Here is a 27431-nt window from a genome sequence, read left to right as displayed (position 1 = left end):
TTTCCTCAGAGAAATTCAGATTTTATTAGTGAGTCCTCGAAACATCAATGTCTTAAAGCGTTGAAATTATAACAATGGAATAACTGAAAAGCGAAGTTTTCTGGAGTCATGTGACCCTGCTGTGTGCCCAAGTCACCTATTCATATGGCTGTTCACATCATCTGCATGAAAATATTTTCACTCTGTGTTAACCATAGTGATTTACAATTGTATGACTATTAAACTTTATTAAAAACAAGTTTAGAAAGTATCTTTAACAAAGGTGTGTTTATTTCCATATATTGCTCATTACATTTTTCTTGCCATAGTTTTATCTAAAGCCAAGTCAAAATTTTTCTCTAAGGTATTTATTAGTAGTGTGTGTTCTTCAGATATAAAATCCCTCTGATCAACATGCAACATTTGAATATCTATTGGTACTGTACCTCTATGAAATATTTATGACATTTGTTAATAGAAAACCTCAACCTCCTGACCCCACATCCAAAGTTGGGGCTGATGTGGGGGAACATAGACAAAATTACAAAAACATTACTGGTCAAGCACATTGCAGCTAAAATCTATTGACTTTAAAATAGTATTGTATGTGAATTCAGAGTTTTAACGTATTTGTGAATCAAAAGGAAAGGATCAAAGGCTAAGCTGAACACAGAGGGCACTAGATTAGCTAATAAGGCAGCTAATGTCCCTGTTCTTGCCCCAGCCCTGTCATATCACTGCATCTTATTCTCTCAAATGTTATAAAGAATGATGAACTTAAAACTTCAGGGGTTCCTGAAAATTAAATTAAATTAAAATTAGAGCCGCCAAAATTCTTTGCAAATGACTTCTCTGACAGAAAAAAAATATTTCCAACCTGCTTCAGAGGAGAATCCTCTTTTAGGTGCCAAGGAAAGAGTGATAAAGATGCTGAGTGTATAAGTCAAGGTCATCTGAGAAGACTACTTTGTGGTTGATTCTTCTGAGCCCCTGAGTTGTCCAACATTATTGGTGTACCTGTAGCATGAATAGCATTGCAACCAATAACTTTTTGAATGCAGCATGTAAAACCCTAACTTTAATGTTCATCAGATCATAACAATATCAGCTCAGCTACAAGTCTTCCCCAAAGTGGAGCTATTCTAGTCATATATTTACTTAGTTTCAAAGAGCAGGAATCCTGCAAAGGTGGAGAAGCGTTGGTGGTCCCCATGGAGAGCGCCATTGCCCATTCGCAGCCAAACCTCATCCCCTTTGGCCAGCTTCAGCACAGCATGGTTGCTGGATGTATCTGATTTGCCCTTCGTTTCATAGCTGGAAAGAAAAAGAGGATCAAACTACTTAGTCTTTGCCATGAACAACCAGCTCTTCACCAAAGTCTGTGCTCCCCTTTTCCCCTTCCCACAGGTATAATCCTGTGGCTAAGTTCTCTAAACAGCCTGTGAGCAGAAATGACCTAAGGCTGGCTAGTAACACTCTGACAAAACCCCTCCCTGCTCCTTCTTATGACTGTCTGGAATGTTCATGACAATGACCAGAATGGTCTTAGAAGCCATATGTTGAGTACTGGATTCTTGGAGACTGTGTGGAAAACAGCTCTCTCTCTTCCCTGCTCCAACCCAGAACAACCCTGGACTGTTTCATGAGAAGGAAAGAAAGTTATAATATGTTTGAGCTATTCCACTGGGTTTTTGTTACAGCAATTTAGCTTCCCCTAACTAGCTAGAATTTGGTACAAAAGGAGACTGCTCCATAATGCAAACAAAAATAGGCTTGCACTGGCTCATGGTCAGGCAAGGAGCAATGGGGAAACAAATATCATGGTCTGGGAAAGCAGAAGATCCATGTTACACTGTGCAAAAACATTTGGGAAAACATGTTAACTTGGAAGATAGATCTAATGCCTGTAGGCTAAGAAAGGGAAGTAATTGGAAAAAGCCAAAATACTCTGCTGCTTTTAGAAAGATGTTGCTACAAAAGATGAGCTTAGGCAAAAACTAACATGTTTTAAGAAGAAGAAGAAAATAGTGTCTATATGGTTGGGGCCTAACAAGGTTAAAAAAGCCAGGTGTTTTTATACCTGGAAGAGCAGTGATAAAGTTGATGTTTTCTCCTTAAGACTGCTCATTCAGCAGCCATGAAAAAGAAAGAGTTCATGTCCTTTGTAGGGACATGCATGAAGCTGGAAGTCATCATTCTCAGCAAACTAACACACACAGGAACAGAAAACCAAATACTGCATATTCTCATTCATAAGTGGGAGCTGAATAATGAGAACACATGGACACAGGGAGAGGAACATCACACACCAGGGCCTGTGGCGGGGTTGGGGGAAAGGGGAGGGAGAGCAAAGTGGAGGGAGAGCATTAGGAGAAATACCTAATGCGTGCAGGGTTTAAAACCTAGATGATGAGTTCATAGGTGCAGCAAACCACTATGGCACATGTACACCTAGGTAACAAATCTGCACATTCTGCACACGTATCCCGGAACTTAAAGTAAAATTAAAAAGAAGAAAAATAAAAGACTACTCATTCAGTCAGATAGACACAGCTGTGGCACAATCTGATGAATTAAAAATATTGCCTTTCTACCGAAATCTATTGCTTTAGAAGGCCTCAGGGTAGTTCCATTAAACTGAGAGAAAGGCACAAAGACACGGAATAGCAGGCTTAAAACTGTCAAGAAAAGTACATGGAGTGTGGTTTAGTAACACATGTAACTGACTTGACTTAATCTATTTAACAAATGAAGTAAAAGCCAGCTAAGTAAATAGAGTAAATAGAGTAAAAAATAGAGTAAAAGCCTGCTAAGTAAGTTTCTGAGGAAATGGGTTTACCAGAGACCCAAAACTGGACTCAAGAGACTTGGGATGTTTGACTCAGCCTTCAAATTCGCACCAGCAGGAAGTGGGCTGTGAGAGAGCCCTGAGGAGGGCCTGCTCACCTTTCAGATGTTCTACAGAGAAAAGCAGACAGAGAAGACCCTCCTAGAGGACAGAATCAGGAACCAAAGAGAAAAACAGCCAACAAACCAATTTGATGAAAAGGACTGCTCATTGACTAACTCAGGGCTTTGAGCTGGATGCGTTATTTGTGCTTTACAGGCTGTCTCCCATAGGGTCAGAGAGATGGGGAGACATGTATTCTAAGTGTAGGAAGAAGAGTTCAGCAGATATTTGGAAGCCAGAGGGCAGAGAAGGCTACCTGTTTATCAGAATCCCCTTTCCTTCCTTCCATTGGCGCTACAATTCCATGTCACCCTTGCATTCATTGGGTGGAAAACAATGTGACTAAACTCTGAACAGGATTCCTGATCCATAAACATTTCCACAAGCTTGCAACAGGAAGCTTTTTTCCTTCTGGCTCTGGCAATGACAATGACCAGAGAGAATTTCAAAGTCAGTTTTTGTTGTTGTTGTTTGTTTATTTTTGTTGTTGTTGTTTTTGAGATGGAGTCTTGCTCTGTTGCCCAGGCTGGAGTGCAGTGGTGCCATCTCGGCTCACTGCAAGCTCCACCTCTTGGGTTCACGCCATTCTCCTGCCTCAGCCTCCCGAGTAGCTGGGACTACAGGCGCCCACCACCACGCTCGGCTAATTTTTTTTTTTTTTTTTTTTTTTTTTTAGTAGGGACAATGTTTCACCGTGTTAGCCATGATGGTCTCGATCACCTGACCTTGTGATCTGCCCACCTTGGCCCCCCAAAGTGCTGGGATTACAGGCGTGAGCCACAGCACCCGGCTCAAAGTCAGTTTTATAGATAGCAGAGCTGCTTTCATCAGTCTGGCTTCCTCAAAAAACAGGAAGAATAAACCCATTCCCAACCAGCACCCCTTCTACAACCCCTCATTCTTTCCCAACCTGAAACTCTTCCCTGGATTGGTCAAGAAAAATCAACTTCTAGCATGTTAGAGCTACTGGATCTTTTAGTTGCAACAATTTCACCTACCCTGACTCATCTTTCTGTCTTTTGGCATTTCAAATACATCTTCCCACTCAGGTTAGGCTCCAGAAGTAAACACAGCAATTATCACACATCATCAAAAATAACAGGGAATTGCTAACAGCCACAAAATATTTCATAGATAACTCATGGCTCATTTAATTGTAAGAAAGGTGTTGGCTCTCTGCCTCTCTGCCACATTCCAAGCTAACATCAGAGGGTGTGGGAGAATGGGAAAGCAGAAAAAGGGGCAGAGAGAGAGGAGAAAAATAATGATTTATAAAAATAATCCAAATGATTGGTTATGGGGAGTGCTGCTAGTAATAAATGCAAGGCCTCTTATCAACCTGCTGATTCTCAAGTTCATCAGATTTATTTCTTCCCAAACAATAATGATGATAATGTGGCCACATTGGTGCATGAGGGCTCGTATTGAGGACAGGGGTCATGTCAGGCTCTATTGACTCCTATACACTTCCCTGTCATTAGGTGTTCCTTGAACAAACAATGGCAGCATGGATGAGACCCATGATAGAAAAGACCACTCACCTGTACATGCTGAAGACTGTATTGCCATTGTGCATAAGGTACACATACACTTCCTCAACATCTTCATGCTTCATCATGCTGAAGGTGAAGAAATACACACCTGAAAAAAGCAGGTATTTATCCATGTTGATATTAACATATTATACATTGAGGACCTGGAGATACCTGGAGATTTGCCAAATGCCTTTGCATGTCTTTTATTGATATTCTTTGTAGTATGGTGTTTCTCCTTGGTCTTAACCTGCAGGAATGTCCCTTTATCTACTCTCCTTCCAAGTGCTTTCAAGTGTTTTGAGACTTTCTCAATGTGTACACTGTATATCCCAAATAAGACTTGAACGTCTTTAAGGGAAGAAGCCTACCTCATTTTAGCTGTATCTCACCACCCTGTGCCCTGACAAAGTGCTTAAGGCAAAGTAGGTGTTGTTCCTGGGCATAGGTTAGCTATCATCCGCATCTACCACAGAACTCGTGTTACCAAGGTACAGAGAGGTTTGTGATTGAACAACGATGCTCCATGGCTTAAGAAAATGAGCAACTATAACAATACAACAGATGATTATACTCACCAAAGGGGTTAGCCAAAGATAAGGAAATCCTGGAGCACAGAATAAATGTTTATGAGTTATAAAGAAATGGTTCTGGTAATTTCTTATGCTATTCCTTGTATGTTGGTAAAATTATACACAATAATCAGAAAGACCCAACTTAGACTCAGCAACAGGACCTTGTCACTAAAAGTCTGTATCCTCTTCATTTGAAAAAGACCAACATATATTTTTGAAGATTTGAGTTATTTAATAAGAGCCTAGGGCTCCTAATTGAAAGCAATATAATATGACCTAATATACTGTAAAAGCCAGCACACAGGATATTTTTACTAAATGATCAAGAAGAATCCAATAGCACACAGACAAAACAAAAGGAAAATTTTTCAAACACTAAATGATCTGGGATTTTGGTGTGCATTTTGGAAAGGTGAATGAACATAAGTCATCAAGCTCTTACTGATTTCCATGTTACATTTTAAACAAATGGCCTTTCAAGACAGTAACCCAGAAATAGCTTTAATAAAAGATAGTTCTATTTCTTTCTCAAAGGTGCAATCAAGTAAGATGAAAGTTGTAAGGGTGCTGTGTCAGTTCATCTGATTCTAAGTCAAATTAAATGAAGAAGTATGATGATACTTTGTCTAGTACCGGGAATACATACTCAATGTTCTGGGAACAAAGGAAATGGCCTAAAAGTTTATCATGCCTATTCATATGCCTAGAGATTGGCCCGCAGATGAAAAGTAAAGGCAGATAAAAATTAAAAGCCTCAAGGAAAACAGTTTATATGTGTTTAGTTTTTCACATTTTACAAAATTTCATATTAGACACATACACATACATAATTTTCAATACCTCAAGAAGATAAAGCTGAAATCAAAATGACAGGAAAATACATTAGTTTTTCTTACAAAATCATGATGACTATTGAAAATAGATTGCAAAAACATGTTAGAAAGAGTAGACTAAAACACCAGATGGTGAATAAATGAAATGCCTGGAGTTGGAAATACCGAAGTTAGTATGTATTATACCCACATGTGGCTTTCCTGCAAGGGAAGCTACTGAAACCAGAGGAGACACACTTGCACTACAGTTTGGAGGTCTTTGTGTTGCTGTAATTTCAAAAATCAGCCTTCTCTGTCTCTTCACTCCCAAAGCTGGAAAGGGTAAAATGGTCTTTTTGTAATCTATTGCAAAAATGGAGACTGAAACAGAAAACTGTGAGAGTCAAATGACAGTGGTATCGCTAGAAGCTGAACATCTGGCAAGAGAGCTCTAAAAAACTAAATTCTTACTTAGGCTTCAATTATAAAGCCACTTAATTCCATGGAAACGTGGACTAGGTATTTCTAGGCGCTAATATAATCTATGGCACAGATAGCACTTAACAGAATAGTTATAAGAAAATTACGACATAAACCTTCAGAGCAGAAAATCACGTAAGAACATTTAAAGATGATTTTCATGACATTAAGGTGTGATGAAAGATTACTTCTATCATTTCATGTCTCAGTTCATTTCTGACTTAAGTTGAGAAGAGAAATAAATCAAGGTGCAATTAAAAGCATTTGTGAACATCTGACAGGGCCACTGCCTCCATCAGAAGTTTCTTCCTTTTAATTCTGGATACCATATAGAGAAATGAAAAGAACTGAAAAACAAAAACCAAATAAGCACCCACATTCTGCAACACTAAGAGACTGGAAGAAAATCAATGAACTTCAAAAATACCTGTAAGTCCTGCCAAATGCCCCTGAGGGTGGACAGAGTCACGTGGAGATAACACAAGGTTGGGCTGGGCTCTGAGGAGGCCGGGTGACAGCAGGTGTCACACAGTGCCAGGAGAAATGCACTCTCTGATAGTGAGGGCCATGTGGAAGTGCAATGCTGAAAACAAGCTCCTGTGAACAGGGCTGAGCGGAAGCAAGGGCTGTGTTTGGGGTGATGGTTGCTAGATACAGCATAGGATGTGGAAAGAGGATCTACAGTGGCCAATCTCAAAATTTGCCAGCAAAAAATAAATAAATAAATAAAATTTTAAAAATTAAAAAAAAAAAGAAAGAGAAAAGAAAGAAAGAAAGAAAGAAAGAAAGAAAGAAAGAAAGAAAGAAAAAAAAAAAAAAAAAAGGATTCCTGAAGGCGAGGGAAGCAGGAAGTATAAGACTGGCTTCAGAAGCTTTCATGGACCCAGTGCAGTCTGGAGAGGCAGTGGAAGTGTGACCAAGGAAAACACACATCAGGGCCATACTTAAAAGAATCAGTTAGTCCCCTGGCAGCAGGGGAGGGAGCCTTTGAGTTATCCAGTCTAAAAACTGCGCTGGTCCTTTCTTCGCCAAGAAACTAGAGCATATAGCTGGTCTAGGAAAATCCAACTCATTCAATCATCAGTTAATTTTTTAAAGTAGAAAAGAAAAGCAAAAATGACCCTAATGTATTAACAATACTCTCCAAGAAAAAATGTTGTCATGTAGTAGATGAAAAATGTAGCCATGAATTTATACTAATAAAGCAAATACCTCTATGAAAGAACATTATAGAACAAAAGGTGAGAACCCATGGTAGAAATAGCCAGACAATAAAAGGAATTAAAAGCTGGGAGCATCAGAAAAACCTGGTGAGACCTGAATAAAGTCCATAATTTAGTCATAGTATTGTACCTAGATTAATTTCTTTATTTTAGTAATTGCACTTTGGTGATTTAAAACGTTAATACTAGGGGAAGATGGTTAAAGAAAATATGAGAACTTTGTATAATATTTTCATAATTCTCCTATACGTCTAAAATTAATTCAAAGTAGAAAGTTTGTAAAATGGGATTTTCTATTTATCGACTGTCCAGAAACTTGAAAGCACATTTTGTTGATAAGGCTATCAGGAAATAAGTGCTTTCATATCTTAACAATTTAAGTATATTGGTACAACCCTTACAGGGAGCAATTTGGCAAAATTGATAAAAATTATGGATATGTTTATACTGATAACATTCCTAAAACTTTAGCCTACAGATACACCTGTAAGTGATCAATTACAAAGTAGTATAGTCTTGCCGGCATGGTGGCTCATACCTGTAATTCCAGCACTTTGGGAGGCTGAGGCAGGCGGATCACTTCAGGCCAGGAATTTCAGACCAGCCTGGCCAACATGGTAAAACATGGTAGTGTCTACTAAAACTACAAAAATTAACCAGGTGTGGTGGCCTGGGTCTGTAGTTCTAGTTACTCAGGAGGCTGAGTGGGGAGGATCGCTTAAGCTTGGGAGGCAGAGCTGGCAGAGGTTACACTGGGCCGAGATGGCACCACTGTACTCCAGGCTGGGCGACAGAGTGAGACCCTGCCTAGAAAAGAAAAAAAAAAAAAAAAACCACCACCACCACCAAAAAAAACCAAACTGGAAACAACCTAAATGTCCAGCAACAAGGGAATCATTAAATATACTTTGGTACATCCAGCTATAAGAAAGAAGATGAAGTAATGATGTGAAAAGATTTCTAAAATATATTGTTAGTTTTTTTAAAAAGCAAAACACAATCAGAATGTAGACTGTCCTAGCTTTTATATAGAAATGTGAGAAGAGGCCGGGCGCGGTGGCTCAAGCCTGTAATCCCAGCACTTTGGGAGGCCGAGACGGGCGGATCACGAGGTCAGGAGATCGAGACCATCCTGGCTAACACGGTGAAACCCCGTCTCTACTAAAAATACAAAAAAAAAAAAACTAGCCGGGCGAGATGGCGGGCGCCTGTAGTCCCAGCTACTCGGGAGGCTGAGGCAGGAGAATGGCGTGAACCCGGGAGGCGGAGCTTGCAGTGAGCTGAGATCCGGCCACTGCACTCCAGTCCGGGCAACAGAGCGAGACTCCGCCTCAAAAAAAAAAAAAAAAAAAAAAGAAATGTGAGAAGATATATTTGTATTCATTTGCATAAGCAAACTCTTTTAACTTTTTAAATAAATAAATGTATTACCTGCTCAATTTCTTTTAATTAAAAAAATAGGATCAGGCACTCCTTGAGGTGGTGGCAAGGGGAGGAAACAGTTATGACACATTTAAACTGAGAATTATGTTTTAAGGACTTTTAAAGTCTGAGGTAACTAAGTCCTCTTAAGAATTATTTAGCTCAGTCTAGATCAGAGTTAATAATATTAATGACTATGGCCATATTTTAAAAACTATTTTTGTGTTTTCAGATTCTAATTCATTTACTTTGAAATCCAATAGAAATCTATATGAGCTGTTTGGTTTAACTTGAATCAGAAAAAAATAACTACCTTAATGTCTTCCTTTATTTCCTACTCTCTTCCTCCTTCTTTTCCTCCCTCCCTTTCTCCATCCCTCCCTCTCTTCTTTCCTTCCTTCCTTAATTGTCTTTATTATTACATTGATTAACTCAATCCAATGTTTCCATCTCACCTGATACGGGGGCTCCAAATCTACCAGTCATGACATCAAAGAAGTTTCCAATGTTGGTCTCAACACTGCTGAAGATAATCCCACTGTTCTGATTGCTGAAGTGTGTTGCCAGAGAAGCCATGAATGCAATCTAAGGAAAGAATTATTGGTCAATAAACAGGCAATTTATCTTAAAGAAGTCAAGTTTTTATGCAGATTAGTTTGTTGAACATTATACATAATAGCAAGATGGGGAATAAACATCAATCTATTGAGAAATAAATAAATAAATTACGGTAATTCCTAACATTTGAATGCTATGCAGCCGTTAGACTGACAATGTCTATCAACACTTCTGAACATAGGTTTCAAAGATTATTTGTCTTTCAAATGATTTTTGAAATATTAAAATTCTGTTATCAAATAATACCAGAAAAATTTAGATGAAATTTTCCACTTATAGCCGTGAAATGCACGTTAGCAAATTCAAGGATGTGAGAAAGCCTATAGCCAAACATTTGAATTTTGGTAACCCTGCATTATTTTTTCCCCAAAAGATACCTATTAATTTATTGTTTTTCTTTATATAGATAAGTTCTCACTACGTTGCCACGGCTGGTCTCAAACTCCTAGGCTCAAGAGATCCACATTCCCCGGCCTCCCAAAGTGCTAGGATTACAGGTGGGAGCCATGGTGCCCAGCCTATTAATTTCTAATGAAATTAATTCTTTGAATACACTTTGAGAATTCTTGATGCTGATCTAAATGTGCATCTATGTAAAATGAGAAAATATCTTCAATACACTGTTTACTCAAAAAGTAGACAACACAAGATCATTATTGTCTGATACCAGACTTTATTAACTGTGTCTGTGTGGATGGAGTTATTGTGTGGGCAAATTCAGAAAAATACCTGCAAGAATGTTCTTGAAATTATTAATAGCAGGTCTTTCTTGGTAGAAGTTTCATGGGAAAGTTTTCCTTTCTTCATTACACTTATAATTTTCAAGTTAGCATGTATTAATTTTATATTCAGAAAAAAGAGATACCAATTTTAAAGATATAGAATTGTATTTATTTACATGAAGAGACATTTAGGATAGATTGTCATTCACGAAATAAAGTAATAATATGTATATATATGTTCCCATCATATTTAAAAGTAACATGTATATAAGTATGCATAAATCTGAAGAGTTATGTAACTGTATGTTAATAGAAATCATTTCTGGGCATGTTTTATTATTTTCAGCCCAGAAGTTTTCTAATTTTTTTAACAATGAAAAGATATTACATGAATAACCTTTAAAAGGTAAAACCGAGTGTTTGCAGTTATCTAAAATATAGAAAAATGGTTTACTAAAATTAGCAATCTTTTTGAATATTAGAACAGCAAAAATTTTTCTGCATGATTTTGGATGAAAAAATGTCATATTGGAACTGCAAAGTTTAGAGATAGGAGAATCTGAGAAGTCATTTAATGGTCAACACCCATTTCTGGGAATGGTTACAAATACTTTATGTGTAATCTTTTAAGGGACTTTGAAAGCCTCTGCTCAATCGGTAAAAGATCAGCAAAGAGAATTAACTTAAGAAACCAGCTCATATTGGCAACCAAGATGCTCTATGAGTTTGGGAATAAAGCTGTCTACTTAGGCCCAAAGATATGAGATTAAGGCCCACCTTTCTTAATTCTGTCACTTGGCAAGTCATTGAGTGATTGAGCCTCAAATTTCTATATCCCTTAAGTGGAGAATGGGGTACTACTCTTCCTCCTCCTGGCACCGCTACTACTATTGTTACCACCTCTATGCTACTAATGTCCAAAGACAGGACTGAAGCTCAAAATACAAAATGTTAACAATAATTTTAAAAGCCTTGAGACAATTCCACCTGTCAAGAAAAGCTTTTATCACTATTCACAATAGCAAAGACATGGAATCAATTTAAATTCCCATTGATGACAGACTGGATAAAGAAAATGTTGGACATATACACCATGGAATACTATGCAGCCATGAAAAACAATGAGATCATGTCCCTTGCAGGAGCATGGATGGTGTGGGAGGCCATTATCCTTAGCAAACTAATGCAGGAAGAGGAAATTAAACACCGCATATTCTCATGTATATGTGCGAGCTAAATGATAAGAATACGTGGCCATATAGAGGGGAATAACACACTGGGGCCTGTGGGAGGATGGAAGGTGGGAGGACGGAGAGGATCAGGAAAATAACCAATGGGTACTAGGCTTAATACCTGGTGATAAAATAATCTGTACAATAAATCCCCATGACACAAGTTTACCTATGTAAAAAACCTGCACATGTACCCCTGAATTTAAAATAAAAGTTTTTTTAAAAAAGAAAAGCTTTTGCTTAAAATCACCATTGAAGAATGACTTGTGAAAGTCAAAGTCAATCCTTCATCCAAATGAGTCATTCAAACTGAGTGTAAGTTAGATTAATAAATTCTTTAACTTGCTGGGACCTTCAAAGAATGTGAAGTTCCCTCCTTCACAATCTGCCTAAGACCCAAATGATTGTACTGTGATTTTAGGGTAAAATAGCTGATGGGGCAAATTTAATAATTGCCCAGAATGTTCTCTATCAAACTGGCTACTCTAGGGCCCCTTCTCCATGGTTTACCATTCATAGGTTCTGGGTTAGAGTGTCTAGCTTTGAGATGTTTATCTTCTGTCTTATTAAATACCTTAACCTGGTTGAGTGGCATCTCTAGCCTTTTTGTTTGTAAATTTATACTGGCACATGGATTCCAGGTTGCTGAAATCATTAAACAGCATTTGGCTAGGCACAGTGGCTCACACCTGCAATCTCAGCACTTTGGGAGGCTGAGGCAGGTGGATCACTGGAGGCCAGGAGTTCGAGATCAGCCTGGCTAACATAGCGAAATGCTGTCTCTACTAAAAATACAAAAAAATTAGCTGGGCATGGTGTTGCGCACCTGTAATCCCAGCTACTCCAGAGGCTGAGGCAAGAGAATCGCTTGAACCCTGGTGGAGGCTGCAGTGCGCCAAGATCACACCACTGCCCTCCAGCCTGTGCACACACACACAAAACAAAACAAAAACAGCATTCATTTAAAAGTTGCAAAACCCACAAAAAGCAGTGAGAGTAACACACTAACTAAGTTATTTTAAACTTGAAAAACCAAGGCCCAGAAAAATGATGGAACTTATACAGGGTCAAACAACCACCATACACGCACAAATAAAAGACAGTTTCCCCCTAACTGATCTTTCAGGCAAGAATCGCTTTATAGTGTAGTTGTTCAAAAATCTCTCATGTTGCAGGATTTTATCTCAGTTACTTTATTTTTATCCACAAGTTACTTTTTTTGGGAAGACATTAGCCAGAAAGAAACTTAATTTTTAAAAAATGCTAGTTTTCAATGCTGAGAGCAGTCCCCTGGAGGGGATCCATTTCAAAATATTAGCCCTCCTCCACCTTCCAGAAATAACCCAACATTAGTAATTTTTCTTGTGACCTAACCTCACATTTACAAGTTTAAGATGTTGTTGGCAATAAGAACTTTAACGGTCATTTAAAAAAGAGATAAAGAATAGATGGGTACATAAGCTTGGGATAAAATGTACACTTTTAACCTCATAAATTGATTTTTTAAACTTTATGCTGAAATGAATGTAATCTGGTCTGGAACACTGAATGGATGACTCAAAACTGAAATCTTCCATTGATAAAGAAGATTCTGACAAGAAAAACTCAAGTAAAATTTATATCGCAAGGTCAAGCATGGTGGCTCAAGCCTGTAATCCCAGAACTTTTTTGGGAGGCGGCGGCAGGCAGATCACTTCAGGCCAGGAATTTGAGACCAGCCTGGCCAACATGCAAAAACCTGTCTCTATTAGAAATACAAAAATTAGCCAGGTGTGGTGACACATGCCTGTAATTCCAGCTACTAGGGAGGCTGAGGCAGGGAATTGCTGAAACCCACGAGGCAGAGGTTGCAGTGTGCCGAGATAGTGCCACTGCACTCTAGCCTGGGCAACAGAGAAAGACTCTGTTTCAATAAATAAATAAATACAAATTATACCACAAAATCTGAGTTGAGAGAAAACAATATATATCAATATTTATGTATGCATTAGTATATGTAAATATAACAACATTAATAAATAAAATGTTGTAACCAGACATTTCACCATTCCATTTATATATTTAAATGTTTATATATTTGAGTTGGCCCAAACCCTTATTACATCTTATTACATTCTTAAAAAACATCTCATTTCAGAAAATACGAGATTCATTTATATTCAGGGTTGCCTTGGATTTGGTCCTATGTGGGTCTTAGATTTCACACTTCATAAATGTCTCTCCTCCCTAAGAATAATATCAAACTCCTCCTTTTGGACAGCATGGGCCTTATGCAAACATCCTGTGATGTAGAAGAACAAACTGAGACTCAGATTTACTCAGGATGGGGGAAGACTTGAGGAAGCACTCGAACATCCTGATTCCTGGCCCCTTGTGGTCAGGGAGGTTGGAAAGCCACCAGGAGATGTACTGAGGATGGTTTACCTGAAGTTCTGGTGGAATCCCTGGGTAGCCCTTCTCTCCTTTGGGGCCATGCTGCCCCCGCTCCCCTCGAGGCCCCAGGTCACCTTTGTCGCCCTTCTCACCTTTGGCTCCTTCATGGCCGGTGGCTCCATTGTTGCCATTGTTTCCATGGTTTCCTTAAACAACCAGATATCATCACATGAGAAAACCCAGTCGCTCATACTTACCGTCCATTTCTAGACAAACTGTCCAAACTCAATTATGAAAGGGGCCCATTCGAAACAATCCCAACTATAACCAAGGGATATCATCATCTAAATAGGGCACCAGGCTCTGAAAGAAGCCTTAGTTAGATACCCTAAAGCTCCAAAGCCTGTTCATCCTTTGAAGCAAGGCTTAGAGGAAAAATTGTGTAGAATTCTAATTATGACATTATCATTTAAAATAGCCAAGACTGGAAACCACCTATATAATCACCAATATTAGGAGGGCATGACATATTCTAGAAACTATGTTATATAGTCATAAAAAAGAAGGCTGAAGAAAAACATTTAATGATATAGTGATATTCATGATATTTTTAGATTTTAAAGTTATAAGTGGCCAGGTACCGTGGCTCACACCTGTAACCTCAACACTCTGGGAAGCCATGGTGGGAGGATCACCTGAGCCCTAGAGTTTGAGACAAGCTTGAGCTATATGGCGAGATCCCATCTTTACAAAAATAGAAATTAAAAAACTAGCCAGGTGTAGTGGTGCACACCTGTAGTCCCAGGTCTTTGGGAGGCTGAGGCAGGATGACCTCTTGAGCGTAAGAGGCCAAGGCTACAGGGAGCCTGGATCATGCCACATCACTCCAAGCTGGACAAAAGAGCCAGACCTTGTTTCAGGAAAAAAAAAAAAAAAAAAAAAAAAGTGATGAGTAAATAGAGATAACATGATACTCTCTTTGTTTGGAAAAAGATGTATTTATGTATTATATCCATAGGGAAAAAAAGACAAGAATAAGTTACAGAAAAATATTCACGGAGATTCTTTTCTAAATGTGGAACATGAGTAATTTTCATGTCATTCTGTATATTTTTCTGTCTCTTTGAAATTTTCTACAAAAAACACATATCACTTTTACAACTGAGGAAAAGGTAAACTCATTCATTAAACAAATTACAGTAATGATTTTGAAAGCAAGAGTTGGAAAATAATTTTAACTTTTCCCTTTGCCACCAAGAGACAATTTCTACACCTCTTCTTTATTTTTAATGTTTGCTAAAGTTCAGGTTTTTTGCTGTTTATTTTGCATGCTACCCTTGGTCAGTTATCATACCAGGCTTACAACCCTTCCAAATGCTCAATACTAAATTGAGCTAATTAATATATGCATGAATTTTGACTGTGTTTACAAATTAATGTGTTCAGTGACAAAGCCATTTCCTGGTTAGAAAACATTTAACCAAGGCCAGCCTTATGTGTAACCTCAGAAGAGTTAAGAGCTGAGAAGATTTTACAAGGGTTGAAATAGTCCCTACCCTACATCATTGCACCTGCTGGCTGCTGTCCTTGATGGCCAATGACATAGATTCCAAGCCAGTAAATGTAGTTTAAAGTTTAACATAAGATTTTCTTGCTGTAAATTTGTTTTTGTGCAAGAAGCAACTCAAAAGTAGAAAAAAAATTGAACCACATTTGATCAATATTAACATTAATGAGAGTAAGTCACAGAAGAGCCAGTGGACTTTGGCCAGACCCTGAGATGAGGTCCTACCCTAGGGATTAACCTGAGGATGAAGACAATAAAACCCAAGATAGGTTTGAGAGCCTCAAATTGAGGGGACCTGGGCTACCCTTTCCTGGACTGACCCAGGTACCAGCAGGCCCGCGGCACTCCCCTGTGCCTGGCAGCACTGGAACAGTACAGATGGTTGAACTGTTGGCCTAGTGGGGTCTGATGTAGCTCCAGAGCATTCCCCATGCCACTACATGGTGCTGGAGCCTAAAAATGTTTCCATGAGGCCAAGAGTGGTATGAGAGTCAACTGAGAGATGACTGAACATGGAGAGACCCTGAGACTGGAGGAAGAAGCACTTAGCTGGACCTAGAGTCACACAGAAGGATGCACAGCTCAGTGACTGGCAATGAGATGGCTGTAGCCCAGACCGGTAAGCTTTCGGCTCCACTCTGCCCTTCATAAAGCGCGCTGTGGCAGATATACTGGAAAGAAGACTATGACCTGATCGTTTCAGACTCAGTGCTGGTGAGGATCCTCCCAGCCTATGAACATGGTACTCCAGGGTGTAGTGGATCCTTTGGATCACACCGAAGTGATCCCAAATTATTTAGGTTTGCCCTTTGCTCCTACTTTAGCTCAGGCTGCAATTAGATTGACAGCGTGTCTTACTCATCCTTACCTGGAATGCCAGGAGGGCCCGGTGGCCCAGGGGGGCCTTGGTAGCCTCGAAAGCTGTAGTCTCCATGACAACACTTACTGCAGTCTGGGGGTAGTCCTCCGGTTTGTGGAGACTAAAAAGACAGAAAGAGAAGCTTCAGAACAAAAGGTACTTGGGAGCAATTAAGATTTCTAAATTTTCACTGACCTTGACCCTTAGGCAAGCTTAACTCCAATCAATCACAGCAAGATCAAAAGAGATGGGATGCGGTGGAGATATCAATGGCAAAGGGTCAGGGAATAGTTAAGGTCAGTTATGATCAAAGGAAAAGGCAACAAGAAAGTCAATAGAGGAAGATGCTCTTTGAAAAGATGTGTGGGTGGAAGTGGGAAGTTGGGTCCTATTTCTGGAAAGTGCCTTCCTGCTGCTACTGTAACAGCAAAGGAAGAAACTCCTTCAGAAGTGGACTTGAAAGCCTTTTCTCTTTTCCAACTGCCATAGCCCCAGATGTAGCTAAATTGAGTAGATGGTCCTCAAATTACAAGAATTATCCACTTCAAACACTGTTTTTAAATGCTTACTATATCCATGATAGTAAGTTAAGAGCTAGATTAAGATTTCCTGGAAATTCTGAATAGAAACACTAGTTTTTCAAACAGCCCTAGCACACTTAAATTGTCTTAGAAAACGAAGGAAATAAAGTATTCTTTAGTCCAATACATTTATTTATTTGTTTAACTGACAACTAGAAATTATATGTATATTTATCATGTATAACATGTTGTTGTAAACTAAGTACACAGTGTAAAATACTAAATTGAACTAATTAACATATACATTGTCTCATACACTGTTTTTGTAGAGAGAGCACTTAAAATCTACTCTCAACAATTTTCAAGAATATAACACATTGCTATTAACTATAAGTCCAATACATTTTTATTAATTATCTACATCTTGAAACAACTTTAACTTTATCAGTAAATCAACTATTTAACATGATTTCTATTTCACACATTCCACTTTAAAATGTGAAATGATTAGGCCAGGCATGGTGGCTCACACCTGTAATCCCAGCATTTTTGGAGGCCGAGGCAGGTGGATCACCTGAGGTTAGGAGTTGGAGACTAGCCTGGCCAACATGGTGAAACTCTATCTCTACTAAAAATGCAAAAATTAGCCAGGCATGGTGGTGCATGCCTGTAATCCCAGCTACTTGGGAGGCTGAGGCAGGAGAATCACTTGAACCCAGGAGGCAGAGGTTGCAGTGAGCTGGGACAGCACCATTGTACTCCAACCTGGGTGACAAGAGCAAGACTCAGTCTCAAAAACAACAACAACAACAACAACAAAAAAACAAAACAACAACAAAAAAAACTGTGAAATGATTATCCCACTCTTTGAACCAATATTTTATAAGCATTTAATGGGTACTAAATATGCTCAAGTATGATGCTGAGTGAAATGCTTATTTACACAAAGATAAATTTCTAAAATATATGCTGTCTAAGAACTAAAGACTTAGTGGAAGTTGACTGGCAGAAAAGTTAAAAGTTGCTTATGAAATTTGAACTCTCATCTAAATTGGCAACTTGCCTTTTAATTACGTCATACAAAATACTTGTGGAAATGTTCCTAGACATCAATTATAATTCGATGGTCTTTTGAAAACAGCATGTTGTTGTTAAGAGATTCATGAAAAAAATGAAGTAAAGGAGGGAAAAAGGAGGACAGGGAAGAAGAGGAAGAAAAAGGAGACACAGAGGGAGGAAAAAAGAATTTAAAATTCAAGTTGCATTTATCACTAAAATTTAAGCAGAAAACTGGGTCAAAACTTCACACAGTTAAACATTTAGACCTTACTTTCTTTTCTTTCTAAAAATGGGTTGGGATTTTGTTCTCACTCTCTCACCGCTTTTTCCTAAAATTTTCTACAAAGCTATTCAGGGAAAACACCGAACAGTATCTGTAGCACAAGCATTCTCCTGCAACAGCTCAGAACCCAAGTCTTGCTGATCAGGAGCTGTAACTTAGAGTTAACTCCTAGTCTTGTCTTCAATCTACCAGGCTGAAACCTGGACAAGAACTAGAGTGTATGAAAACCTTCTGTCAAATTGGTAGGGGAAGAAAAAATCAACTAAAGCCATTGGTTTGAGGTGAGGGATTTCATTAGTGATTTTATCTGAGGGATTTCAGGACACTTGGAAAGTCAAAGACACCACGGCACACCCCACTTTCTGATCCAAAACTGTAATCTGAGAAGGAAGGATTCCATATTTCCTGTTATGGTTTTGCTAATGTGAAATTCAGCCTTTTAAACCTCAGAAAATCCAGGGCTCTGCCAATGATGAATTTTAAGGATGGAAAAGGGAGGAGAAGGAGGGAAAATCCTCAAGTGGAACCATTGATGTAGGAATGGAATGGAAATACTGAAATGCTTAGGAATGTTGAAACACCCACTGGACTGAAACTAGAATTTCCATCATGGTGCTGCGTGACCTTAGAGAAGTCACTGTTCTCCAGATATCTTTTTTGTTTGTTTTGTTTTTGGCTATTAAATTGGAGGATTGGATGGGGTAGTGTTGGTGCACAGAAAATGACTCTTCAAAATACGTGCTTCAATGTGTTGAGTGGTTTGGAAATGGAAGGCTTCAGAAATAAGCCATGAAGATAAGGTGAGCACAGGGAGGACGGAAGGCTCTGCGGAGCAGGACAAAAGCTTGCTTGATCTTGATTTTCAGTACGAATGCAGATCATGAGAGAGGGGCCTCATGATCCTTCTGACCTTTAGCGTTTTAATAAAGAGGTGCTGGAAGAGGTATCACAGGGAAAACTGGCTTGTGGCAAATCTCTTATTAAAAAAAAGAAGAGAAAAGAAAGAAAGGAGCCTCAGATCCAAGGTCTCTCTCTGACCTCCCAGTCTCTCCGATCCTCTTTCCAGAAGTGCTGGGAGGGACTCTGTCTGGAATTTCTTTATTTGACTAAGGAAGTGTCTTTCCAAAAGAAATGCAATTGTCTTAAGACCCCCTCCTTAGGAATCTCATCAAATAGCCAGGAAAGATCAACCACTGGAGAAGCGAAGATACTGGGAGTCATCACAAGGCTCAGACAGGCTTTTTTGCTATTTCCTGAGGGCAGCTGGAGCCATAATCTGGGAAGCTTTAAGGCAACCTCCGTTCACAGTAGATTTCTCTCCCTTCCCTTCTTGATACTGTTACAGTAGGTAGCTACTCAGACATGAGCAGGGTAGGGGAGGGCTCTACCTGACCAGGAATGTCAGGTGATCATCAGGTGATGATCAAGTGGCTTTTAACTCTCTCTAAAATAATAATTGGTTGCAGCCAGTGCCAGGGAAAGGCAGTCTTCATAAAGATAGAAAAAACCTGAAACTGGTTATCAGCAGCTTCCCAATAAGATCTCAGGAGTTGGGCAAGTGGGCTCAAGCATGTGCATCAAGAGGCAAAATGGCAGAGTTTAAGTGGCAAATGACTTCCTAGGAGCATTTGGCTGGTAAGGGAAGAATACCTCAAGTGAGCATGCTTACAACTCCAGTAAATACACTGTGCATGCTCACCTCCCAAGTAAGTGCTGGCAGGCCACTGCACATGGGGACAAGCCACCCCAAGGGAAGAATCAAGGCAGAAGTCATGCAAGACCCCATGAGTATGCCAGCGTAAAACCCCCAAGTCAAAAGGTCAAACAGTGCACTTGTCTCTCAAGTTGCCCATTTGGCCCTCTTCCAAGTATACCTGCCTTCCTGTTGTTCCTGCTCTAAAGCTTTTTAATAAACTTTCATTCCTGCTCTAAAACTTGCCTTGGTCTCTCCTTCTGCCCTATGACCCTCAATGGAATTGAGGAGCCAAGAATTCAGGTTGCTGCAGACCCACATGGATTCACTGCTGGTAACAACACCTCTCCCAGGGCTCAGAGGAAATTTGTAATTTACTTCTACATTCCCCAACTCCCCGCTACCCTACATGGAAGGGTGTGTAAGCATGCATACTGCATTGGGCTACTGGGAAATCATCCCCATGTGATTCCCGTGTGCTATGCACATTAAGTAAATCTGTATGTGTTTTTCTCCTATTGATCTGCCTTTGGACAGTTCATTTTCAGAGAATCTTCAGAGGATGAAACAGGAGATTTCCCACTTTTTCCCTACAATCGTCTTGCATTTTTTTCCAGCTCTACAATGCAAAGATACTAAAGTATTTTCCAAAGCTTCAAACAATAATTTAGAAACATTTTGTTTTTAAAGTCTAGTATCTAGGCATAAGAATTCAGCTGCAGGAGATGAGGTTGCTCAATGCTAAAGTCAACTAGGATTGAAAGTGCAAGACCAGGCTATTTGAGGGCGCTTTAATTGCACAGAGCTGCCACCAGAACTGTGAGAGACTTCTGGTTGCTGCTACTAATTGGGCGCCTCGTGAGAACCCTTAAGCAACATTGCATTACAGGTTCCTTCCTCTGGCCTTGTCTTTCAAAGTTCAGTCGAATGGAACAATGCTTGTAAGTCTTTCGCTGGAGCTTTTAGAACAAGTTGGACAGGATGTGTTAATTCAGAAGTTTTCTCCTAGGTAAGGGAAAATTACATGTAGGTAGCTGCTCTTTATGATCTCCTTAAGTTTATCATCCCCTTTCCCAAAAGCAGGTCAAATTTGTATGCAGAAGGCATGTAAATCTGCAGCATGGGAGAAAGAGTTTCTCTCTAAGACACGCTCCATCAATTTTGTAGATGGAAGCCTAGGGGTAATGATGCAGAATTGAGCTCTACTACTAGTAAGTGACTTCTAGGAAGGAGAGTCATAGCTCCTTTTTTTAAACCTCCTGCCCCAAAAAAAGGGAAAAGAAAGAAGAGGAAGGGAATTGGGAAGAGGGAGAAATGGGTATCCAGGAGAAGGAGGGGAGATTGATAACAGTGAATGACAAAGAGGCTGCAGAGAAGAAAATACCAGGAAAAGAGAGCCCAGGTCTGCCCACCTCAGATCTCTGGCCATTGTACTCCACCATGAACCCACAGCCGGAGCATCTTTCCAAACCATATATCTGATTACCTCACTGTCCTGCTATGAACAGACAAAACCTAGCTAGCAAAGCAAAATCTAAGCTCCTAAACCAGCTAGCAGAATCCTTCTTGGCACTAAAATCGTGTAACATCCCGTCCCCACCAATCCCCATCCCTGCATCCCTAACCCAGGAGCTTCAGCCACAGCCAACTCCTCACAGGCTTTCCAGTCTCTGTTGCAGCACTTTTTTTTTTTTTTAATCTGCTGTGGATAGTCATTCTTTTAATCTCATCTTTTAACATCTTTTAAGATCCAACTCAAAGACTATCAGTACTTTGACACTTTTGCCCAACTGCCTTTTATGTACTGACTTTATTTAACATATGGCATTTAATTAAACTTAATTTAATTAACAAAAATTTGTCTCTACTATAGCACTTCAGGATTGTTTGGACATGGGAGCTCAGGCAAATTTATCTTTATATATCCCTGGCCCCCCTTTTAAAGTTTGGTACAAAGTAGAAACACAAGAAATGCTTGGGAACTGAATGAATAAGAGGAAAAGTGAATTATAATCGAAGAAGAGGGACAGGGGAAGTAGGGAAAGAAGGAAGAACGTAGCACAATCCTAAATTCAATCTGTGGTCGCCACAGCCATTGGTAGAGAAGTTGTATTGAAAACTTCCAGAATATCAGTAACTCTAAATATCCTCAATATCTCCTGTTGGTGGTTTGTTTGAAAGTACTTCAGGAACCTAGAAGCTACAGTGAAGGAGAAATGTGATTTGCATTTCAGTGGCCTGCTGGCTGTCGGTTGTCAGGACATAATGACCAAAGACAACCTTTAACTTCCTTCTGCGTCCTCTGGGGGAGTCACACTGCCATGGTCAGGAAGGATACCATCTGTGAAATGGAAAATCCAGATCAAGTCTTGGACAGAAGTGAAAATATCTTCACCACAAAACAAAAACAAACAAAAACCCACACACAAATCAGTGTTAATCATTACCCTTCAGCCAAAAGATTGTCAGATGCACAGACAATCTCTAAAAGTGGCTTTCAAAAGATAGGATCATATTTAGAGATTATCATTTCTTCTATGGCTCCTTAAAGAAGCAATTTTCTCTGGATACATCCCCCACAGAATGGTTTGGACAACTGCATTGTGTGGTCAAGTTAAAAGTTCTGGATAAGTTTCAGATCTGCAACTGATTCTGTGTATGATCTTGATGTGATCATATAACCAAACAACCAACTCAAACTTCTGAATCTATGGTAGGAAGGATTTAGATTTCAATTACGTGAAATTCTTCAGGTCCTATTTAATGCATTAAAGTAATCAAATCTTATAGTAAAAACCTATGTGTTCAAATATCATATAACTCAAAGTAACTCTTCTTGCTCCCTCCATCAGTTTTCAGCACACTACATGCCTAGAGGGTAATTCAAAATATGTCTCATCATGTACTTAATATTTTAAATTACATTGAGTTTCACCAATTTGCAATTCACTCTACTGAAATCTTAACTCTCTCTTGTACTACCAAGATTTAAAGATATTCCCTTAGAGCTGAATTTATAACCTGAGAAATAGATCAAGTCCTCTGTGATTATCAGGCATCAAATCATGCTATAAGGTTTGCATTTCAAACAGTTTATTTTTTATTTAACTCTTTAATTCTTTTTAAAACAGGCTGAACAGAGAGCTTAACATTCTAGAATGCTATAAATCAAATAAACAAGACTGCCATGAAATGTGACAGTATACTCACAAATCAAAGTAAAAAAACTTTGATTGCTTTTGACAAACTCAAAGGGCAGCTTCTCCCTGCTGGAAGGGATTAAGAAAATCCAATTCTCTTAAGAACAACAAATGATTGTCTACAGTGACCCATCGATCTGCATGGGTCAACACTCCTTTCCGGACCAACAGAGCAAGAAAGAAATCAAGTTCCAGCATAGCAGGAAGCTGACTGGCCGGGTTCCCCTTTCCGATGGGGTGATGCTACGACCACTATCCCATCACATCATTGCTGCCTCTGCTGATTTTCTAACAGAGACCGACAGTCTCTCTTGTACCGGAGAGCGATCCAGAAAGAGATTCACAAGCAGCTTAGCGAACTTCTCAGAAGCATTCACTGATTCTAAGAATCTTAGCCAAAAAAAGAATAACAACAACAACAACAGCAGCAACAGAACTCATTAATCTTTCACAGATATCCTTAGAAGAGAATTCTGAGTACCTGGCCCCAGAATGGGGTGATCTGCGCTAGGTCATCTACCTCGGGGTGCGGTAGCTCATCTGGTCTCAGGGATTTTAGGTCTGTAGAAGTGTTATTATCCACAGTCCCAGTTTTAGGATGGCTCCGCTCTCTCACTTTCTCCCTCCTGGAGCCGCTACGGCCAGTCTGCTGGTGGCTTTGCACTATTCTTGCCACCACTTTATTAGTTCTTCCGCTCACCTCCATGTATTCATCTTGACACAGGCAAAAAGGGAGGAAAAACAAAGCCAGCAATTGCCAATAGACGAGCTGCCTCCAAAGCATGATTCTCAATAGAGCCTCAGAGCCTCCCTGAGAAGACAGCAGGGCTCCAGGAGCGTGGTCTCCTCGGGCAGATGCCAGGACTGGAGCTGAGAGCTGCAGCGGCGGAGTGGTTTTATACTTCGGTGTGTAATAAATAAGGCTGTAGGCATGCCAGAGTGACAGCAGCCCTCCTCCCCAGGCAGAACAGCCCCCATTCATCATTTTCCCACACCACAGGCAAGAACGATTTGTGTGCACAGTTCCCAGTTGGCGAAATTCATAAATGTCACACCTTGGCACGTTTCTGTTGAAGTGTGAAGAAAACATACACAACCAGCTGGGAACAGAGAGCATGTGTCCAGCGGTTGGCTCTTGTGATTAGACATGGAAAGGCTGTGTATTTGCAGTCTAAAAAGCCTTTTGGAAAAACCTACCCTTGCGCTTGCCAGGAAATTCAGGCTTAACTGCATCAGTTTCATCTGAAATGACAGTGGGAACCCGTTCAGGGCTTTCACGACAGCTCTTGCTTTCTAGTTGTACTGTTAGTATTTCCCCACTTTGGCCCACTTTAGATAACTCATTTCCCCTTCCGGAAACCAGTGGCAGAAGGCAGTTAGTTGCCTACAAAACACTGAGCAGGATTCAGGTGCAGTGCCTCTGGGTTTAGCAAAGGTATTTCGCTATCCTCAGCTTTACTTCTTTTCCCCATGACTTCCCAAAGGCCAAAATTAAATCAAAGTTAACCAAGTCACTTATTGTCAGATGAAGATATAACACCCTGCTTTGTGTTAAGAGAAGGCTGTCTCTGGCTCCTCTTTCTTTTGACATATTCTTGATTAAAATAGAAACGGCGCCAGGCACAACGGCTCATGCCTATAATCCCAGCACCTTGAGAGCCCAAGACAGGAAGATCCCTTGAGCCCAGAAATGTGAGGCCAGCCTGGGCAACTTAGCGAGACCCTGTCTCTACTTAAAAAATAAATAAATAACAAAATTGAAGAAATGGAAAGCACCAAACACATTATTTCAAACACAGCATGTCCAGATCAAGAGGATTCTCATGTTCTTTGCTTTAGTTGCTATACTTTTATTAATTCAGCCAAAAAGCTAATGGACATTCCTAATTGCTTCGGGATAATAAATTAAGAGAATTTAAACAGTTTTGTCATCAAAAATTGCTTCTATTTACATATGATTTTATTTATATTACTCATTCACTGGCTTAAGAAAATGTCACTGGCCTTCTCTCGTGAAAACTGGAGAGACCCAGGACCGTAAAGAGCATGGGTGGCAAGCGTCTGATGAGAAGGGGGTGACGCGGCACTGTGGGAAACTGAGGCTTGGAGAAGCTCAGCCTGCTGATGAAGAGTCAGAGCAGGTGGGGAAACGGGAGAGAAGAGAGAGCTGCTGACAGCTGCCCCCATCGCTCAGCCAAGGGCCTGAGAACCAAGTGCCATCTCTAGAAGTGGCCAGAACGGTCGAAAGCTAGCCTGGCTCCTCCTGCAGCTACCAGAACAGCCGCTTCCAGAGTCCACACTTATACATGGAAAGGGTTTGGTGCTGGGGACGGAGGGAGAGAGTTACTCTGTGAACTAAAAGCTCTCCAGGTCACAGTTCAGGGGCCTTGGAAGTCATGTTCGGTCCGAGCAGTCAGTTCCCACCTAGTAGGGCATAAAACACTCAGCCATCTCCATGGTACAAGTCTACCCTTGAGCATTTAAACCTTCCTCACTGGAGGCTTCCTTGAGTTCTATCATGTCCACCGTTAAAAGGTAGATGTCCCTGGGAAGGGGAGTGCGTCAAACTGTTATTCTTAGTAACTGAGGATTTTCTTCCCAGACCTGGAGCTGGAGCTGGGGAGAGGATGGTGCCTGTGTTTGGAGGGTGAGCAAGTGGATGGGCTTTTGCTGTGGGAAGGAAAGCCCAGAGCAGTGTCTCAGTGGGGGATGTTCCCTCATCAGGGAGGCCCAGAGAAAATGTCACAGGGAGACCACAAAGCAAGCAGTGGCTCTGAAATCTAGGTCACCCAATTCACAGGTTTTCCAAGAGCTGTCTCTGGCTCTCACCATCACGCATCCCCCACGACGTGGGCCCTCTTGCTAAGTAACTACAAATCAGCCTCTGACTTTCCACTGCATTGAGACTTTCCATTTGTGTTTTCAATCCTGTCATCTATTCTAGTGGTTCTCAACCCTGGCTGCATATTAAACCAAGGAGCTTCTAAAAATATTAGTGCCTGGACTCCATCCCAGACCAATTGAATCGGAATCTGTATTGGGACCTGGGCAGTTCTTAAAAGCTTCCCTCAGAGGATTCTAAGGTGCATGCAGGGTTAGGAATCACTGACCCATCCTCTCCTTGACTCAAAAGGAATAAATAATAATATCCATAATTTGTTAAGCACTTACCATGTGCTAGCCAAGTACTACTTTGCTTTATTTCACTGACTTCTGTCAGCAAACCTATGATCCCATCTTATAGATGAGGTAATAGAAGCTTGCAGAGGTAAAGTGACTTGTCTTGTGTTACGTGGCTGGAAAGAATTGGGCTCCATCTGTCTTTCCAGAGTGAGTTCTCCTGTCTTCCTGTAGAGAAGGATCTACAGAGAAGAATTCTGCAAAGAAGGATCTCTCCTTCTCTCTGCCATTGGCCCATTATTGATCTCTCCTAAGAAATCAATATTGAGTCAATGACAGAGAGAAGGAGGTCAGTCTGAGAGCTGCCAGGGAGCCTGCCCTCAAGAATTGGGGTCAGAAAGTATTATGGGTTGGGTTATGTCTCCCCAAAAGAAATTGAAGTCCTAATCCCTAGTACCTGCAAGTATGACCTATTTAAAAATAGGGATTGTTAAAGTAAATGAAAACAGAGACCAGGCCTGTACAATTGCCATATATGGCAATTGTACAACTGTAACCAATCAACTATTTTATTTGCTTTATACCTGTGTTTGTCCTGTAAAGCCTCCCCACCCCTTGTGTTCCCTTGGTAGAGCTCCTGAACCTCTTCTGGTTTAGACTCATGCCTGAGTCATGAATTGCTGTTTGCTCAAACTCTTTAAAACTGTATTGTGCCTCAGTTTACTTTTGAATAGGTCTTTACAGGTGATCAGCTTAAGATGAGGTCATTGGGGTGGGCCCTGACCCGATATGAATGTGTCCTTATTAAAAGGGAAAACTTAGACACAGAGGCAGACATGCACACAGGAGAACACCATGTGAAACTGAAAGCGGGGATGAGGGTAATGCATTTACAAGTCAAGGAATACCAAAGTTGCAGCAGACCACCAGAAAGTAGGTGAGAGGCATGGAACAGATCATTCTCTCACAACCCTTAAGAGGAACCAATACTGCTAACACCTTGATCTCAGACGTTGAGACTCCGAAACCATGACACAATAAATTTCCCCATTTAAGTCATCTCATTTGTAGCATTTTGCTATGTCAGTCTTAGCAAACAAATACAGAGAACATGTATGAAAACTTTTAAAAACAACAAAACACTCCAGACCTAGTAGGGGTCTGGAGTCGATGCATGTACGATCTTGCACATGCAGAGATGGCAGTCTGAA

General features: G+C 40.2%; 1 protein-coding gene across 5 annotated transcripts; it reads right to left on the bottom strand.

Moving 5' to 3' along the window:
• Positions 1-24019, bottom strand: C1QTNF3 (C1q and TNF related 3). Of its 5 annotated transcripts, none has more exons than XM_033179304.1 (7): positions 23582-24019; positions 16354-16465; positions 13970-14124; positions 9429-9558; positions 4471-4570; positions 1138-1293; positions 1-996 (listed from the first exon to the last, which is right to left on the bottom strand). In XM_033179304.1, the coding sequence occupies exons 1-7, from the start codon at positions 23882-23884 to the stop codon at positions 942-944; spliced, it is 1011 nt and encodes a 336-aa protein (XP_033035195.1). In that variant the 5' UTR covers positions 23885-24019; the 3' UTR covers positions 1-941. The 5 variants fall into 5 exon arrangements, with proteins under 5 accessions (XP_033035195.1, XP_033035197.1, XP_033035196.1 ...); XM_033179306.1 differs by having other exon boundaries at positions 23801-23970; XM_033179305.1 differs by having other exon boundaries at positions 1-1293.
• Positions 24020-27431: the final 3412 nt, after the last annotated feature.

Source organism: Trachypithecus francoisi, unplaced genomic scaffold (genome assembly GCF_009764315.1).
Source record: "Trachypithecus francoisi isolate TF-2019V2 unplaced genomic scaffold, Tfra_2.0 Lachesis_group2, whole genome shotgun sequence".
Classification (NCBI taxonomy): domain Eukaryota; kingdom Metazoa; phylum Chordata; class Mammalia; order Primates; family Cercopithecidae; genus Trachypithecus; species Trachypithecus francoisi.
Note: the sequence above shows the minus strand (reverse complement) of the source record. Positions and strands in the feature narration are given on the sequence as shown.

What these genes read in the sequence shown, in the direction of transcription:
- C1QTNF3 (XM_033179304.1), bottom strand. Translation starts at nt 23,884, where the DNA reads ATGCTTTGGAGGCAGCTCGTCTATTGGCAATTGCTGGCTTTGTTTTTC. An exon ending in GGGCCCTCCTGGCATTCCAG is followed by an intron (nt 14,125 to 16,353) that starts GTAAGGATGAGT and finishes TGGTTGTTTAAG; the next exon opens with GAAACCATGGAAACAATGGC. An exon ending in ACAGTCTTCAGCATGTACAG is followed by an intron (nt 1,294 to 4,470) that starts GTGAGTGGTCTT and finishes TTTTCTTTCCAG; the next exon opens with CTATGAAACGAAGGGCAAAT.